We start from the raw sequence: 19336 nt of genomic DNA on the forward strand, positions 1-19336 counted from the left end.
ATCTAAAATCTATAAATAACTTTTGACTCCCCGAAAACTTAACCACCAATCATAGCCTACTGTTGCCAGGAAGCCTTAGTGAGGACATAGTCTATTAACACATATTCTGTATGTTGTATGTGTCAGACAGTATATTCTTACAACAAACTAACTAGAGAAAAGAAAGTGTTATTAACAAAATGAAGAGAAAATACATTCACAGCACTGTATTTATTGGAAAAAGCCATGTACAAGTGGACCCACATAGTTCAAACCCATGTTGTTCAAGGGTCAACTGTACTTTTGTTCTTATTAGGAAAAAAATATTCAATAATAAAACCAAGAGCTCTACGAAGTTTTTAAATCACATTTCCATTCTTTTTTCATTTCTATAACATGATCCGTCCTTCACCAGAGACATAAATGGTCTTTTCAGGGCTGAGCAACTTTCTTTCCTTGATTACCTGCTACTAAATCAAACTCTCATACAGAAATCAAGGCATTTGTAAACTTTCACTTACACTGCTCCAGAGAATTTAATCGTAGACCATCCTAATACTAAGATCTTTGTTAGAAACCAAAGACTCCTTCTCAGGTGGAGCTTCGGGCCGGGAGCTCTGAGCCTCGGATAGACATGGTGCACGTTTATAAGCAGGCCACTTTGCACAGCCCACCTCAGGAACACTGACACATGAAAGGACACTACAAAACAAAGCGCCTGGGAGAAACCAGAGCTGAACCATGGGACTAAAAGGTCAACTGAAGTCCACTAGTCCCTTGGACTTTTTATAGGTGGGCTCAAAGAATATTTGGAGGCTATTCATTGGTACCATTATCATAGAGGAAAACGCAGAAGACCCTCCTTCCACAAATAAACATCATAATATCAAGAAGAGACTAGGGAACTCTAAAAAATGAAACAAAAAATTAATCAGATCAAACTAATCCTGAATTTATTGTAAATTGACCAAAGTGGGCTGAAACTCACCTTTGAAACATTCTTTAAATTTATTTTTTTCTAAACAAACTTTGTAAAATTGCAAAAGCGAAAATTTACTTAAAACCAATTAGGGCAATTCAAGTCACTTCTGGTGATATGTACCAACTGCTTCTTATTTACAAGCAGACTAGTATTTTTTTTTTATTACATTACTCTGGACATAAATTACTATTTATTACAAGAAAAGGAAAAAAAAAGTACATATTAGAAAAAAATTCTGGAATCTGTTATTTAATTGATGGACTTCTCCAACCAGTTTGTCCAAACTGGAGATGTTACCATCATCTATTTGGGGACAGAGGACACCTTCCAGTCAACTTCCAATGTCTATCTCATTACTATCTGCTCTTTTCTTAAGATATGACTTTTCAGTGGTATCAATCCAATTAACTATTGTGAAATGATATGGCATGGGCAGCAAGTTCAATTAGGCATTTTGTGTGTTACTACTACAAAACCTGAAGAAGGAACCATGTTTAATTCCAGGTCCCCAGGCTAAAATGTGAATCCCCTGGCAATGGCTTTACAAATTAAAAAAAAAAAGAAAAAAAAAATCCCTTGCCCAAGATTTCATAAGAGAAAAAATAAAAAGATCAAAAAGAAAGCAGCCAAAGTACTCTTCCTTCTGAATGAATTTTTAAAAACATTCAAAAGTAAAAGAAAAAAAGAGGCCTGGGGTTTTAGACTCCCTTTGAATACTCTGAAATTATGAACCACACACAAAAATTCTTTTGGTTGCTGAGATTTCTAGGCAGTAATATTTGTTTAATTGCTTGGCACCGGCCATTCTAGTAATGGCAAACCCGGATTCCTGGCAGTGGATGTTAATCATTAACAGTGACATGCCTTCTAATAGTGCTTCAAAAACAGGTGCGTGCTGCCACCCAATGCACAAAGACGGACCCGTGAAGATAAGAGGCCTGGAATTTAGGGAGGAACGGCTCTCTGCGGAGGCAGCAGTTTACTGAGTAACGCAGAGCACCGCCAAGTTACTGACCATTAATTCCAAGTCTGACGCCTCCTACCTTAAGCAATCAGTGAATGAGAAAGGGAGATAGTGCACGTACACTGTGCCTTTGACTCTGTCTAAAAAGATGCAGTTAGAAACCTCTGAGGGAAAAAAAGCATTAAATATTCTCTTTAATTTTAAGTCAGAGGCTCATGAGATGCCGTGAATGCTGTATTTTCAAGGGGCACCACACCAAAAGAATATAGGGAGAAAAAGTAAAGGCTCTGCCAGAGGATAGCTTCGAAGTGTACCCAAAGAATAATAAAGAAACTACTATAAAGCCCCAAAATGGAGAAAGAGCAGACATGCATTCCTGAAGCACCTTTTTTGACTTTTATACCACATACATAGTAACAATTAACTCACTGGGTACGCTTCTACCCTGCAGTGTCATAAATAATTATCAACAATGTAAAATAAATAAGTGAAATAAATAAAAATCAGCATTATTAACACTATCACCTCTAAATTTAAAATCCTGTGATTTCTTTAATTTTTCTTCAAAGTCCACTCCCATGCCCCAAATCTTCTTTATTTTTACTATTAAACATCTAATCTTAGAATTCCCAAGAACAATTTGGGAAAGTGTAAAAAGAAAAAAAAGTCAGTATTTTCTCTATTACACTAAGTCAACAAAATGTATTAAAGTTTCCCAAAAAACGTAGTAATAATATCACGGAAAGTGGTCCTTCGACTCAACGCGAGATTTACCGAGTAATCCCGTCAGGTCATTTTCAAGCATTTTATTGCTCAGAGGAGCCCAGTCTTCTGCCTGTCTGGCCCAGGGAATGATGTGGCCGCTGGAACCTGCTTCAGTTTGAATCAAAACCACCACTTTCCTCGGCACTTGCCAAGTGCTGGGCACCGCTCTGAGCACTCCACACCCAGCGCTCAGTGAGCCTCCCCGCACCCCCGGGAGACAGCAGCCTTCCTGTGGCACTTCGTGGTGGGGGTGGGCGGGGGAGCCCTGGGCAGCAAACGGTGGAGCCCCGATTCCAGCCAGCTGCCGGGCTCCAGCCTCCACTTTGCCGGACTGCTGAAGATTTTGGCTCTCTGCTACAAATGTGTATTTACTAAAGGGCTGGGGGTCTGTCCGAGCTTTTGGAATCCTGTTTAGATATCCCCTTGGGGCTGGGACGCTTGCATCCCCGGAGGGAAGGAAGCTGAACGCAGTCTGCCGCACCACTGTGCGGCTCTAAGTGTTGGAAAGTTGGTGGTTTGGAGATGTTTGAATCCTGGGAGCTTTCGTCTGATAAGTCCTACTTCCAAACTCTGAAACAACAGGAAGCATAGTCGCCCCACTTCAAGCTCCTCCAGGATTCCATGGTAGCCCCGCAAAGCACCACCCCTGTCGGCACCCCTACTGTTCTTTGCCCACACTGGATGGATTCCCAGGTCCTTCCCTGCTTTCTAGGCCATCCTCCTTGGGGGGCTCTTTAAAACCCGGTGCTGACAATCAAACCCACCATCTAAGGTTGCATTTGCCTGTTTTCTATATATATATATTTTTTAAAAGATTTTTATTTATTTGTCAGAGGGAGAGAGAGAGAGCAAAGGGAGAGGCAGCCAGAGGAAGAAGCAGGCTCCTAGCGGAGCAAGGAGCCCAATGTGGGACACGATCCCAGGACGCTGGGATCATGACCTGAGCTGAAGGGAGCCGCTTAACCAACTGAGCCACCCAGGCATCCCTGCCTGTTTTATATTTTTAAACTCACAAAATACTGAAAGCTCTAAGAAGGGACTGAATTACCTACACATTTACTACTTGAAAAGAAATGACTTTAGAAGAAAAAATTACTAACAGTTTACATATTTCTCTTTAGTCTTTATTGTAATCATTTAAAATCATGAAATATTTAAAATATACTACAATTAGAATAGCAAATAACCATGCACTCACCATCAATATTTAAGAGATGCTAAGTTTTTTGTTTATTTGTTTTTTAAAGATTTTATTTATTTGACAGACAGAGATCACAAGTAGGCAGAGAGGTAGACAGAGAGAGGAAGGGAAGCAGGTTCCCCGCTAAGCAGACAGCCCTATGCAGGGCTGGATCCCAGGACCCTGAGATCATGACCTGAGTCAAAGGCAGAGGCTTTAACCCACTGAGCCACCCAGGCACCCCCACAGAGATGCTAAGTTTTTAAGCTGATCCATCTCAGGTCTGCTGCAGGCTGACAGGCACAGACTCTAATCTTCTCCCTTCCCCGCTGCAGATCTGCTAAGCCTCAGCTGCTTTCTGTCCTTCCCTTATCTGTACCTTCAGTCTTTTTGTACATCTGAGTGCTGGTGTTTTGTAAACGTACATAAATGGCATCTAATGTAACTATTTTTCCACAACTTGCTTTTTCCGCTCAATCTTGTGTTTGAGATTTCTCCACGTTGATACATGCAGCTAGAATTCATTGGTTTTAACTAGTTTGCAGATTTCCACTGAATCAATACACAGTGGTTGGGGTGTCTCTTCGCTGTTAGGGATACAGAGGCTGTTCCCAGGTTTTCGTTCTCACAAACCACGCTGACGTGAACAACAAAAATTTCCCTGTGCACGCGTGTGGGACTCTCCCAAGAACATACAAGCAGAAGTCAGACAGCGGAGTTGTACACTGCTTCAGCAGCACAAGACTCAGAACAGGTTTATAATACACCTTCTAAATTCCCTTGTACAGGAATAATGTGATAATGATAATAGGAGCATATTAGGAAATATTACACAGGTTAATTTACTTCCTATCTGCCTTGTGCTGAGTACTTTGTTCAGAGCTGTGGATGGAAATGAGCAAGAATGGGACAGCACAGCGGATGAACTGACTGCCGAGCAGAAAAGGCAAACCAAGGACAATGAAGCAAGCGAACAGTAATCTGGCAGGACTCAGCACAGCCCTGACGAGGGAGGTGTGGGATGCCGGGACACAGTCCATCCAGTGAGTCCCGGTAAGAGAACGGAACTGGGCAGCACTAACCGTCAAGGAGCTGGAAACCATGAGGTGGGACCAAAAGTGAGGGAGGAGACAGTCTTCTGGACAGAGAAGAGAATTTACACCAAGACCTAAGGTCAAGAGCATGGCGTCAGAGGAACCAAAATTAATTCAGTATGATTGTGACAAAGTGTCCTAAATCTGTGAGGACAAAGGAAATTCATAAGGAAAGGGACTGGCCACTGAAGAAGGATGCTCAGATCTGCACTGGAGGTGGTGGTGAGGGGAGCAGGGGGGAGGTGTGAGTGAAGACTACGGGGACGAGGGCAGGGACTCCCACTGACGGACTCTGTCACCTAGGAGACCACTAGAAACATCTTCCAAGAACTCTAGTCTGGATAGCTATGAGAACAGCAATCCCATTATTAAAAAAATTTTTAACTATTTTATTTTATTTTATTTTTAATTTAATTTAAATTTGAAGAGTAGGTTCTGACTTCAGTGTCTTGTGGGAAAAGGATGCCAAGATACATAGTCGGCCCCTCTTAAAAACTTGTCAGCGAGATCCCAAATCCCTAGCCTGGCCTTCTAAGGACCCCGAGGATACAGACTGTCATATCCCTCTCTGTACCCCAGGGCTCTAACACTGCTCCCAGACCACAGTGCACAGCCAACACGTTTGCTGGGGAAAACAAAACAATAACAAAACGTAACCTTGAAATTGAGACCAACATCCCCCAGATACATTTTTAAATTACATGTATTTTTAAGAAAACAAGTTGCACCTTGGGGAATACCTACGACAAGCCTTGTACAAATTCCCAGTTCAGCAAGACAACGGTAGACGTCGGCTGCTCCAGAGCAGCATGTGGGCCTAAGTTGTCTTGGTATCGCACACAGTACTGTATAGTCTAACTGGAGAAAGGCTTATGCACATATACTCACACTACAACTTGCTAGTCCTGCTCCTGCCCTGACCTTTGCACTTGGGCTGACTGCAGGCCTTTGAGATGTAAAAGTCTAGAGATGTAACACAGCCATGCTACAGAAGGCCAAGTAGCTTTACCGTGGGGTAACAGGAATGGGCAGGTGGACTCTGTTGAGAAAGCACTACCGCCTTCTTCAAGAGAATTCTACCATTTTAGAATCACAAATGTGTGAGGCATAAAAATTCCTCCCTGGACAATGACACGACTTCATAAAGGTTATCGAGAGCCTGCAATATTGGACTTTGTCCAGACACTGACTGCACATACAACAGAATTTAACCTGTTGAACAATTACACACTCGAGCAGAATAAACCGTGATTCATCGAAACACTCAAGCGCTACAAAAGTGTCTTTAAAAAAGTGAGGACTACCGCGGTAGCACAGAGCCAGGCCATCCGTGACGGCGGGGTCCTTTAGGGCTGTGAGCCTGGTCCGTCACCAGGGGGGACATTGCGACCTGAACTCACTCCCCAACCAGTCTGCCTTCTGATCCCGTGTGCCTTCCCGTCTCATGTGTCACCGCACATGGTGGCAGCCTTGCCATATTTAACATGTATGTTTGTTTTGTGCTGCTTCTGAAAATATACAAACCAACTAGAGCTTAACTCATCGTATTAAAAGTTCAAAAATTACACACTTTCCCAGTTTCTCTGACAAAGCAATGCTTTGGAGATAAAGGTTGGGTGTGGGGGAGGGAGAGTGGGGAGGAAGAGGGCTAGCATTAAAAAAGGCTTTAACCAAAAACTGTAAAAAAAGACACCTTTCCTTTTTTTTTTTTAGCTGTGTTATGTGTTATGTGAGTCACTATACAAAAAGACACCTTTCAGACAAACTGTGACTACTGAATATAGAATATTATATGATACCAAGAATTGCAATTGCTTTTTAAGGTAATAATGGCAAAAAAGTTATTTCTAAAATTCTTACCAGTTAGAGATGCATATTGAGGACTTAAAGGTAAAATGACATGAGTCGAGGATTTAATTTAAGGTACCCCATTTTTTAAAAATGATGATAATAAGAAAATGACCAAAATGACAAAATATTGACAATTACTGAAGTTGGTTAATTTATACAAAGGGCTTAGTGTGCTATTCTCTTTTTTTTTTTAATTTGTTTTACTTTTTAAAAACTCCCCTAATTAAATGTTTTCCATAATCTTCATAAGTGTGGGTGCGTTATGCAATTACGACAGATCTCTCACCTTCTCCTTTGTTCTCAGTTCATCAAACATTTGTTGAATTTCCAGCTTCCAGTCATCTTGCATGGAATGAAAAGATTCTTGAGGCATTTCGGTCATAACCGTCCCTTCAATAGCTGTCAGTTGTTCAAGAATTAAGGCAAATGAAGGACGAATGTGGGGGTCTTGCTGCCAGCACTCTAAAATCAACAAGAACCACATTAATTCCATTTCTCAGCATAGTTTGATTATCAGCCCATGCTGATGGTGTCTGCTGGAGATTTTAAAAGCCAACTGATAATGGTTTTGAAAGTGTTATTCTACACAGTGACCAGGTCGGTGGCATGCATAATATTTACTATTAGATAAGGCTCCTGTTGTTTATCTTCTATGACGTTAATATATGGGTGTGGGCGGTTCGTGCCTTACCGTCAACTCTGTTTCGGGAGCCTAGGCTGCTCTAGCCAGGGGATGTACAGGTACAGAGTTCTAGAACTCGACCCAAGAAAACTAAAGTTTCTAAAAGGTTATAATCACAAGAAAGGTTCTAAGAAATGGCCTAATAATGAAGGAAGGTAACTAGCTGCTTGCAAAAGGAGTCAGTTAATTTTTAAAAGACAAAAATGAAATAGATAAGGTCATGGCAAAACCATGCTGGTTAGGATCATAAAACATTTTTGATCATGAGGTAGAATTTAAAATAGCAGAATGGAACCAACTAATCTCTGTCTTTGAGTGCTACTGGTGTACTTGGTGAAAACTTCATTACCAGTTGTCTGAATTTTGTACATAATTGAGTCACTGATACAACTAGATGGGTTTTTCAAAAGTAACTTAATCCCTCAGTACTTCACCTGACATCTTAGAGTGAAGAAAAGGTTTCTAATTCATAAAACAGTATAGTTGCTTACAAGCATTTGTAAATTAGAATCCTAGAAATTACTTTTTTTTTTCATTTCATTTATTTATTTAACAGGGAGGGGGACACAGCAAGAGAGGGAACACAAGCAGGGGGAGTGGGAGAGGGAGAAGCAGGCTCTCCACTAAGCAGGGAGCCTGATCCAGAGCTCAATCCCAGGACCCCGGGATCATGACCTGACCGAAGGCAAACACCCAAAAACCAAGCCACCCAAGCGACCCTAGAATCCTAGAAATTACTCTTTCACTTACAAAAAATAGACAGACTGGGTACCTGGGTGGCTCAGTGGATTAAGCCTCTGCCTTCAGCTCAGGTCATGATCTCAGAGTCCTGGGATGGAGTCCCACACTGGGCTCTCTGCTCAGCAGGGAGCCTGCTTCCCCTCTCTCTCTCTGCCTGCCTCTCTGCCTACTTGTGACTCTCTCTCTGTGTCAAATAAATAAATAAAATATTAAAAGAAAAAAGCCCCTTAAAAAAAAAATAGACAGACGTTCTCCTGAGTGAGTCCCGTTGCCTCCACAGACACACAGAAACCAAGGTGCACAAATACCTTTCATGAGCTTGGCAAACGGCTCCGGGCAGGTGGATGGAATGGGCAAAGTGAGCTTATTGACGGCCACCCCATAGGCCACGGCGAGCCCGTCGATGCCACGGTAGGGGACTTCTCCCGTGAGCAGCTCCCATAGCAGGACTCCATAGCTGCAAAGTAAAATTGCCATAAAGTAACATGGGTTAAATGATGTCTGTTCCTTACAACCTAAGTGGTGGGATAAATGCATCAGAGCCCTCATCCAGCTCTGATTAAGAATCTTCTCTTCCAACAAAAGTGGAGTAAGTGGCACTTACCCCAAGATGGGAGGGGGGCAAATCCCTTTCAGTGAACCTCCCAAACCCACGTATGTACACACCTTCCCAGAAGTCAGTTATGCATTCATGACAGGAAGTAAAACTATCCACAATATTGCTGAATAGTTACTGACAAATAAATCCGCAGGGGCCTCATTGTGCCGCAAGTAGGACAAAACACCTCTTCTTTGTAACTTTGTATCCATTATTACCTTAGTTTCCCTTTATCCTCTTCAAAACATAAAGTACAAATTATCTTTTGTTAATACATAAAATACCACTCACTCCAGACATCCCATGAGATTTTAAACGGAAACACACAGGCATATAACCACTAGTCGTATTTATTTGCTTTACTTCTACTAACATAATTCGTACAGTCCGATTTACTTTTCTAATTTTTGAAAACATTATTAGATTTAAGTTTTTTAAAAGTCTGAAATTTAGAGTAGTAACTTGATTCTCATTTCTTATGTTTGTTGCTTACATAGAACATTAAAGCATCGTTTCAAAGAGAGCAGACAGAAGGCAGTAAAATACACCTAAAGGAAAGGCAGAACAGCTCAAAATAACGCCCCAAAAAAGCACTGAAATTTGGCTATGGAATTGATGTCTGAATCTCCTTTGATTACCTCCTGATCTAAAGGGATGTGGATACTCGGAGCATCTTGGCTATAATAGGACAAGCTGTCTCTGAAGACCTGGTCTGGAAAGAGCTGGAAACTCTCCAGACTCCAGGTTCAGGCCACCCCAGATCTGACAGCCTCTCATTTAAAGGCCTCACCATTAGTGCCAGTGGGAATCTAGACTATCTACTGAAAACATTCAGGATAAAAATGTAGAAATGACATAATGTGCCCAGTCAGTGGAGTCTGGGGATCCTCCAGCTGATGTTCTACCAGCTCTGAGTGAAGGTGTATGAGTCCCGAGGGCCCTCAGTCCGGCTCCTTCCCTGAGCAGGTGGAGTACCAGGGCACCTGGTAAAACAGCTGAAAGACAGCTGGATCTGGAAGCTCAGGACTTGACCTTGGTTTCGGCTCAGGTCATTATTTCAGGGTCATGAGTTCGAGTCCCACGTCAGGCTCTAGACTCAGCACAGAGTTTGCCTGAGTTTCTCTCTCCCTCTGCCTCTGTTCCTCCCTACCCCATGCTCACATACCCTCTCAAGTAAATAAATCTCGGAAAGGAAAGGAAAGGGAAGGAGAAAAGGGGAGTGGGGGGAAGGATCACTACTTACTAGCTACGTTTCCACTCACAAAGGCCTTAACAGCTGATTGTGAAGTAGGTGATCTATTCAGTAATAGCGATGTCTACTCTTTACCATCTCAAAGCACTGTGTTACATTGAAAAAAGAGAGAATATATAATACAGTGCTTTTAAATTATATAACGCTATAACTATTAACAATTAAGTTGAAACCAGTATTTTCCAAAGGTAATTACCAGGTTAGGTTCTTAAAAGTTATCTACATTATGGTGCCTTAGCAGAGACACTTTAATTGCAAGAATAAGTAAGTGTAACTCATAGATCATTCAACAAAAATCACCTCAGAGCAGGGGACAAAAAACTCCTGCAGATAACTGAAAACTGTCTAAATTCAAGGCCACTTCCTTGCTCTTCTCATTAGCACATAACAAAACTAAAATAATAACAACAGCATAACTTTGCTTCTTGGGAGTTTCAGCAAACGAATAACTCAAGACAGGTCATGTTTCTAGAGAGCAGAGGGCTTATATTAAAAACCCACGTGGAGAAAAAAAACAACATGGAAAAAACAGAACTATTTTGATGGGACTATTGCAGAATGTAATGCATTTTCTTTTGTTCTCCGAACCCGGGCAGGATAAGATAAAAATAAGGCTGTCTCCGAAGAACTCAGACAGCCTGCGAATACAGAAGGGCTGTGCTTGCAGGAACCTGGCTCCCAGGCCTGGGATGCTGAGTAGAGCTACTTACTAGCTTTAAAACCCTGAGGAAAGGTCCTAATGTCCCTGTGCCTTGGTTACCGGCTCTGCGAAAGTGCGGTCATCTCAGGAGAGACTGTGAAAATTCAGTGACGGCTCTAAGTTACTTTGTGCTGTAGCAACCACAGAGGAGGAAGAAGGATGAGAGACATCAGTGAACACGCCAGTTAACGTCCTAGTCCGTATGCTAGTCCACAAGTCCGCTGCGCAGAGAACCGTAACCTCTCTTGAATGAAATCGTCTTTATGTGAATGTTATAACAGGAGATTCTAAAGCAAAGAAGTGTGCAGTTCAGAAGTGGGGGAGGGAGGGAACTTCCCACCCTTTGCATCCTGACACCCCAGGGCTCCAGTGTGCTTCACTGGATTAATGCATTCTCCAGGTGGGTGGGGATGCTTGGCTCCACAACCAGGTGGCTCTAGACGTCAGCAGTTTCTACTCCTTTCCACGGCATTTCATGCTTTTTTTTCTTCCTAACACTTATTTTGTTTGCAGCTGCCAACTTTTACCAACTTAGCAACCCTCTCCCCTCTTCTAATTAGCTGCTTTTACTGAAAATCGGACAATTGAACTTGTAACACAGAAATAAACAGAATTGGAAATAATCAATGAAACTAAAAGGTAGCCTACGGAATGGGAGGAGATACTTGCAAATGACACATCTGATAAAGGGTTAATGTCCAAGACTATAAAGAACTTATCAAACTCAACACCCCCCCCCAAAAAAAAAATCCAATCAAGAAATGAAATGGGCAGAAGAGATGAATAGTCATTTTTCCAAAGAAGACATCCAGAGGGCCAACAGACACATGAAAAGATGGCCAACATCATTCATCATCAGGCAAATGCAAATCAAAAAATCACCTCACATCTGTCAGATGGGAGAAAATTACTAACACAAGAAACAGCAGGTATTGGCGAGGTTGTGGAAAAAGGGGAAACTTACACTGCTGGTGGGAATGCAAGCTGGTGCAGCCACTCTGGAAAACAGCATGGAGGTTCCTCAGAAAGTTAAAAATATAACTATCCTATGATCCAGCAATTGTACTAGTGGTTATTTCCACAAATAATACAAAATTACAGATTCAAAGGGGTACATGTACCCCAATGTTTACAGCCACATATCAACAAAGCCAAACTGTGGAAAGAGCCCAAGTGCCCATAAACTGATGAATGGATAAAGGTGCGGTGTATGTATACAATGCAATATTACTCAGACATCAAAAAATGAAATCTTGCCCTTTGCAATGAGGTGGATGGAGCTAGAGTGTATTATGCTAAGCGAAATAAGTCAGAGAAAGAAAAATGCCATATGATTTCAGTCATATGTAGAATTTAGGAAACAGAACAGAGGAAGATATGGGAAAAAGAAAAAAATGAGAGAGGGGGGAAGCAAACCATAGGGGATCCCTTTAAAAAAAAAAAAGTTTTATTTATTTATTTGACACAGAGAGAGAGTGAGTAAGAAACTACAAGGGAGAGAGAAAGGGAGAAGCAGGTTTCCTGCTAAGCCGGGAGCCCGATCTGGGATCATCACCAGAGGCAAGGGCAGACCCTTAACAACTGAGCCACCCAGGCACCGTAAGAGACTCTTGAGGATAGAAGACGGACTGGGGGTTGACAGAGGGAGGTGGGTGGGGGAGGGGCTCAGTGGGTGATGGGCATTAAGGAGGGCACTTGTGATGAGCCCTGGGGGTTACGGGTAAGTGATGAATCCCTCAATTCTACTCCTGTCAAAATAAATGAATAAATAATAAATAATAAAAAATATTTATTGATATGAAATCACCATTAAAAAAAAAAAAGAAAGAAACTGATTTTGAGAGAAGATCTCTCCAATGAGTGTACAGAAGAAAAGGCCTGTATTCTCTGTCCCTGGGACTCATCTACAGGGAGCGCGGCAACCAGTTTCTTCAGCCGTCTACAAGAGCAGAAAGTGGGGTGCTCACCTCCAGATGTCACTCCCCTTAGAAAACAGGGAAGACTTGATGACTTCCGGCGCCATCCAGGCATAGGTGCCCGCGGCACTCATCTTGGTTGTCCTGTGCCATTCTCTCGCCAGCCCAAAATCTGTAATCTTCAACGTTTTATTGCAGAAGTCATCATGCTCTATCTTCTCAAGCAGCAAAACTAAAAAACAATTAAAAATAAAAAAAAAAATCAAAGGTGGGCTATTTTCATATTGTTATAATTTTCTGGTCACACTGTTTCCTTGGTATTGAAGGCACAACCTTCAGCTCAGTCAGCAGCGTAAATGAGAACGGGCTTGTGTTCTGCCATCTTGGCTTACATTATCTGTGCCATAACCTTTACTGGGTCACTGGTGCCTGTGGCTACAAGTTAAAAAAAAAAAAATCAACATGGCTCAGCACTCTATGAATGCTTCTCTTGATGAGAAAGTAAATGATTTCTAGGGGCAAAGAACATTACTGAGGCATCACGGATAGGGTCAGAAGTCTGTGAGAGTTTCCCTGGTAAGAATACATTGTTTTCTTCCTAGAAGTTAGGTCCTGATTTAAAGGCAGAGCCCTTTCATTTTCTTTTTTTCATTACGTTCAGTTAGTTGGCATATAGTACCTCATCAGTTCTTGTTAGCTGTGTGTGACACCCAGTGCAGAGCCTTTTCTTTTATTTTTTTTTTAATTTTATTCATTTATTTGACAGAGAGAGAGATCACAAGTAGGCAGAGAGGCAGGCAGAGAGAGATCAGGGAGAAGCAGGCTCCCTGCTGAGCAGAGATCCAGATGTGGGGCTCTATCCCAGGACCCTGGGATCATGACCTGAGCTGAAGGCAGAGGCTTAACCCACTGAGCCACCCAGGCGCCCTGCAGAGCCTTTTCTACCGAAGGTATTCAAGAGTATCATAGGCAAATGACTCGTCACCATAAATTATTATTAAATAGGATCTTAGAGTAAACTTGCAAAATGCTTAGAGATTTTTAACTCATAAAGTATTTTATGAGCTAGGATTGCTTTACTAAAGCTCGAAAAATAGCAGGAAGTAGAAACTTTAGAGAAATGTCATCGAACACTAGTTTTCCTCGCCCCCCAGCCTCCTGACAAAATACAGACCCCTCGAGAGTCATTTCTGGTAGCACAACTCCCACTACAGTCCCCGTCAACGTCACCTCTGACTTCTCCACCAGACTGTTAGCTCTGAGAGAGTGAGTGTATGAGAGAGAGACAGAGAGACAGAGAGAGGAAGCCGGTATGGATGGGAGGGCAATCCATACCGGACTGGGACAGACATGTTCAATTCTCATTCGTCGTCCCCTGTCCACTCCGTGTCTCATCTTATTCAGAGCAGGAGCTGAATGCTCTCAAACGAACACAACATGCACATTCTTTTTTTTTTTTTTTTTAAGATTTTATTTATTTATTTGACAGACAGAGATCACAAGTAGGCAGAGAGTCAGGCAGAGAAAGAGGGGGAAGCAGGCTCCCTGCTGAGCAGAGAGCCCGATGTGGGGATCCATCCCAGGACCCTGAGATCATGACCAGAGCTGAAGGCAGAGGCTTTAACCCACTGAGCCACCCAGGTGCCCAACACGTGCATTCTTATACTTGCCCTGTGCTCATGCTAGCCCCACCTAATACAAATGACAACTAATATAATAAAAGAGTTGCTAACAAGTGCAGAGTTTTCCTGTATGCCTTGCACACATCCATGATTTCATTCAATCATCATAAAAATCCCAAGGGATGGGCCTTCATTATCTGAAGACAATCAGTACCAAAAAAATAAAGCCACAGAATGAATCCACTGAAACAGTAATCCAAATTTCATTGTAAACAAGGCAAACGGGGTATTGTTATTCAGGTTTTATCTTGAAAAATAAAATGAAAATAAGTCTTTTTCATCGTTTGGTTTTTTAAAGAAAGGATGTTTACGTCATTGCTGTAACCATGTGCTAACTCTTGGAAGGATAAAAACAAAACATGCAGGGGATGTCCTGTAGAATAAATTATCCAAACAAAACTGAAGCAAGGCATAAGACATTCTCCTTTTTTGATTTTTGGAACATGATCCTAAAGAGGACCATTTTCCCAGATGTTAGTTATAAGAATAATGAGCATTTTCCAAGTACATTCATTCTGTGTGTCCAAATGCACTTATAGCTACTTCAACCATGAAATCCACACCGCAGTACAATAGGTATTTACTATTTACTATTCTGTGCTTCACAGATAAGGGAGCCGAGACATAGGTGTTGCCTAAGTGTCCAAGGTCCCGGCTGAGGAGCAGCGATGCTCTCGAAGCAGTTTGACCCCAGAGACACACACTCCTAACCACGGCGGCATTGCTCAGAGGGTGCCTTTTATCAGGTGCTCAGGAGAGCTTTCTGTATATGTTGGAAATCTCTCTCCATTCAGGTGCCTGTTCTGTTCTTTTCTGATTTCCTATCATTGCAAGATCACCACCTGATCCCCGTGGAGGGACTGTGGGGTGGTGAGGAAGGACGTGCACTGCTCGGCCACACTGCTGGGTTCAGATTCCCCGCTTGTTTCTTTGCCTGTCGCGGGGATCTTGATAGCAAGGTTGTAGGGAGCAAGAGATGAATATGTAACAGTGTTTGAAAGAGGGTTTTGTGACGAGCACACACGCATGCGCACACACGCACACACCCCCTTTATCAATACGTTTGAAAGTGTTTTTAGGAATACGTCTTTCCAAATCACTTTCATGGACCTCAGGGAATCCTCTTATCTTTCCCAAGACTTGAAATTTCACTCTGCAATGGATTCGTATTGTGTTTGCTTCATATCGTCAAATATTTATACTATTAAATGGTCATAAAAGTCGAAGAGTTAATGAAACTGGAGAGAGCCAACACTAGATTTCAACAGGAGGAGGTATTTGAGTGGGTACTGACTGGCACAGGGAGCCAACACTGAATGATTCCTGCTGTGCTGTAACATTTCTTTCCCCAACTGACCTTCTAACTGTGGGATTTAGAGAGCAAGGCCCCCCCCGCTCTACTTTTATGTCCGTTATGTAGATGACAGTTCAGCTTTAAGATGGCTTATGTGCCTGTCCATGGTTACACAGTTGGAAAGCAGCAAGGCCAAAATTCTACTGTTTTTCCTGCTTGTAATCTCAACACTATACTATAAATAGAAGGATGGAGGGGGCTGGTGGGGAGACTCACTTCCATTTGGAACAGCCTCTTATGCTTTCTATGCATCTATACAGTACCTAGTCTCAAGGCCCAGCTGCCTTGGGAAAACCTTGTGGGGAAGCCTACAAAATAGTGACTGTTTCATCTTCCCAGTCAGCTATCACCCACGTATTATGTTGTTTTGTCCGTTTTCTTTTTGTATGAGACTTATTGCCCTAAATCATATATGAAACTACCTAATCCTAGGAACTGCATTTTACAGATTTCCCCTGTGTCCCTCTACACTGACTGCTCCACGGAAGCGTGGACAATAGTGATAATTATCACCAGCGTCACACGCAGAACACCGCCTCCCACTCACCGGTCCTCTTCTACGGTAGTCGTTTCACACACTGGACATCGCATTTCACCCTCGCACAGTTCAATGAGGTGGGAATCGTCATCTCCAGCTTACAGCCTGGATACGTGATCCAAAGCACGCGGCTACCACTCAGAGCCAGATTCCAGACCCGGCGGCAGACAGCTTCCCCAGCCTTCCGCAAAACTGATAACGCTGCCGGTTGTAGGAAGGGGGCAAAAGGACCTGGTATTTCATTTTGCAGATTGCTTAAAAGATTAATTTTGAACTTCCCTTCCTTCCACATCAGCTTAGGGCATATTTCTGGCATATTTCTTTCTCAGTCCTTACTCTTATATCAAGAAAAGCAAAATATCTAGTCCCTGAAAATCCTAAGTACTTAAGCCACAGAAACAAACAAAAAAATCAAATAAGCTACTTCATCGGTGTAACATTTTCCCACTTATAACACTGCTAATTTCACTTCTAAACAAGTTATTTTTACCACCAAAAAGAACCCCAAATCAATGATCAACCTTTGTTTTCCAAGACATTTTCACGTGTGTCCTTCACTCTTACAAACATCCACCTCGGGAGCCTTGAGGAAGCACTGATTAAAACAGGCATGAAAATCTGACTGTCCCTCCCCAGGGCCCAGGAAGGCCTGGCAGCCCTTGAGAAGCAAAGCCCAAGAATGTCCCCAGATAAGTGAAAACAGAAATAAAAGTGAGAACTAACAACAAAACATTTAAAACTGATCACTTTCTAAATAAATGTCAGGGCACAACGTGCTATGAACAGCCTTTGCATCGATGGTTTCCAAGCGTCCCTCCCCCACGCCCACCCCAGTCCAGATTTCCACGGGAGCTAAGTGCCTCCACACTTTGCACGGAAAACAAGTTAAAATAACACTGTGATTGCCAAGCGTTTAGAGTTCCATGAAAGGCCCATTGTTTCAGATTCTATTTCAGAGGTGTTCGGCAGAATTCCTGAAATTCCTTATCTTTTGGGCAAAGTGACCGAAACCAAAAATAGCCAGAGTCCCGACAGGTAGCTTCAGGCACCTGGCCAGGTTTCAGCCTGGGGACTCCGGGTTGGCAGCCAACTTCCGCTTCCTGCCATGCCCCAGGAAGGGCCCCAGCACACCGGCCCGCCACCAGAAGGTATAATGTACAGACCAGGCACATAAACTCTTTTGGCCACAGAAATGGTAAAATTCTTGTGGGTAACCTAGCGACGGGTGTTGGAGCCCCCTTTTGTGAGACTTCAGTGAAGATTTTTGACCCTTGTTAGCCCTGTTCTCGAACAATCAGCCTTTACAACCTTGTACTTACTCTACTTATTCAACCATGAGGCACGTGGTTTCTCCGGCTCCTTTGAAGTTCCACACTGCTATTTTCAGAATTGTAGCATATAATGTATATATATATTTTAAAAGCAATTACACTGTATCCGTTCTATTTTCTCAACATTTATGGGATTGCTGTGTCCAAATTCCATGTGAGGCAAATGGGTTAGTTTCAATTAATCTTTAACTAAGAATATATTATATTAAAAAAAAAAAGGAGTAAGGAAGCAAATGGGTTTGAAGAAAAGCAAAATGTGGAAGAATATACTATTAATGAAGATAATTTTCTCAGCCAAAGGAAGGTTGCTCTGAGAATTTCAAGTCTGAAAACGAACACCTGCGGAGGATAAGCACTAGGTCCGCAACCCCACATTTGGCATCATTACTTCCCATCTGTCCTTCACTGGCACCACCTTGTCTCCCCCAACCTGCACTCTATTCGCTCTCTCCAGTCTATGGAGGCAAACGCAAGCTTTCTCCCTGGCCTTCAAGCCCCTTCTGGACCTCATTGGAAATGACCTCTCCAGATGCTGCGTCCTCTACGATGAAGCCTGCATCTTGACAATTCTGTGTATTGCTGGCCACCTCTAGAAAACACAACATTGTATCCCGGCGCTGGCTGCATAGAACCCTCTCCCCTCCCACCTTCCACGGAAACCACACCGGGGAAGCACCCCACTTCCTGCACGCATCAGGGCACTGGCACCACCTTCCCACTGCCGTGCTAACCACGAGACCACTTCAAGTCCCTTAGCCTGTGGCATCTCCAATTACCCTTCTCTTTAAAAAAAAGGGGGGGTGGGCAACTTCCTCACTCTCCTCCTGGTCCAGTATTCCAGGAGTCAATAAATACCTTCTCCCCTTTGGTACCTTCCCGCATGACCACAGCTAGAAGTTCCCATTTTTAATGCCCTGAAGTTCTATCATCATGTCTCACCCTACCTGTTCCTCTCATCTGATTAAATTATAAGCAACTGGAGGAAAGAATCCGCACCCAATGAATGTTATGTATTGATTTACCGATGCTACACACAAGCCGTTCCTATCTGTTAAGTGAAGGGGTACATAGATAGTATATGGGGGGAAACGGAGTATGAAGAAGATGAGTTACCAGTTTTCTCACATGAAGTCAGCTGCTAGGACAGAAAACCAACTCGCCTCTGCACTCCCGAAACAGTATTAGGAAACACAGACCGGTTTAAGGAGAAATACAACAGAATAGTTGTTTTGAATTCCCATCCGTCTGCGGCATTCGACCTCGTTGATCATTCTTCCCCGAAACACGTTCTTCCCTGACCTCCAGAGCATCCATGGTTCCCTGGGGCTCCCTTTCTCTTCTAACCACTCCTTTTTCTGATTCCTCCTATCTCCCTGATCTCTAATTACTGCAGACCGCCAAGACTAGGGCTGTGGATCTCTGGTCTTTCTATCTACCCACTCCCCAGCTAATTTCAGCCCACCTCAGGGCTTTAAATACCATCCGGACACAGATGACTCCCAGATTCACCTCCGCCCTGGTCTCCCTTCCATCTCTCGTCCACGCTGCAGCCAGCACATTCTGCTAGAGAGCAAGGCAGATCCCAGTCCTCAGTCCGAAGCTCTCCATGGTCACGGTAAAGTCAAAGGTCTTGCAAGACCTGCCCAACCTGACCCCCCACCTGCTCCTGTCCTACTGTTCTCCTTCAGTCCTCTCCTGCCACACTGGCCTCCTGCTTTGGAGATTTT

The 19336-nt window shown here is 43.0% G+C and overlaps 1 protein-coding gene across 2 annotated transcripts in view; it reads right to left on the bottom strand.

The window, feature by feature from the left end:
• MAP3K21 (mitogen-activated protein kinase kinase kinase 21) overlaps nt 1–19336 on the bottom strand; it is a 56196-nt gene that overhangs the window by 26811 nt on the left and 10049 nt on the right. For both annotated transcript variants that reach the window (XM_059397308.1, XM_059397307.1), the window contains exons 2-4: nt 12756–12936; nt 8547–8695; nt 7102–7277 (exon numbers count right to left, since the gene is read on the bottom strand). In XM_059397308.1, coding sequence (XP_059253291.1) covers nt 7102–7277; nt 8547–8695; nt 12756–12936 — 506 coding nt within the window. The remainder of the gene's footprint in view (nt 1–7101; nt 7278–8546; nt 8696–12755; nt 12937–19336) is intronic.

This window comes from Mustela nigripes, chromosome 4, assembly GCF_022355385.1.
Source record: "Mustela nigripes isolate SB6536 chromosome 4, MUSNIG.SB6536, whole genome shotgun sequence".
In the NCBI taxonomy this organism is placed as follows: domain Eukaryota; kingdom Metazoa; phylum Chordata; class Mammalia; order Carnivora; family Mustelidae; genus Mustela; species Mustela nigripes.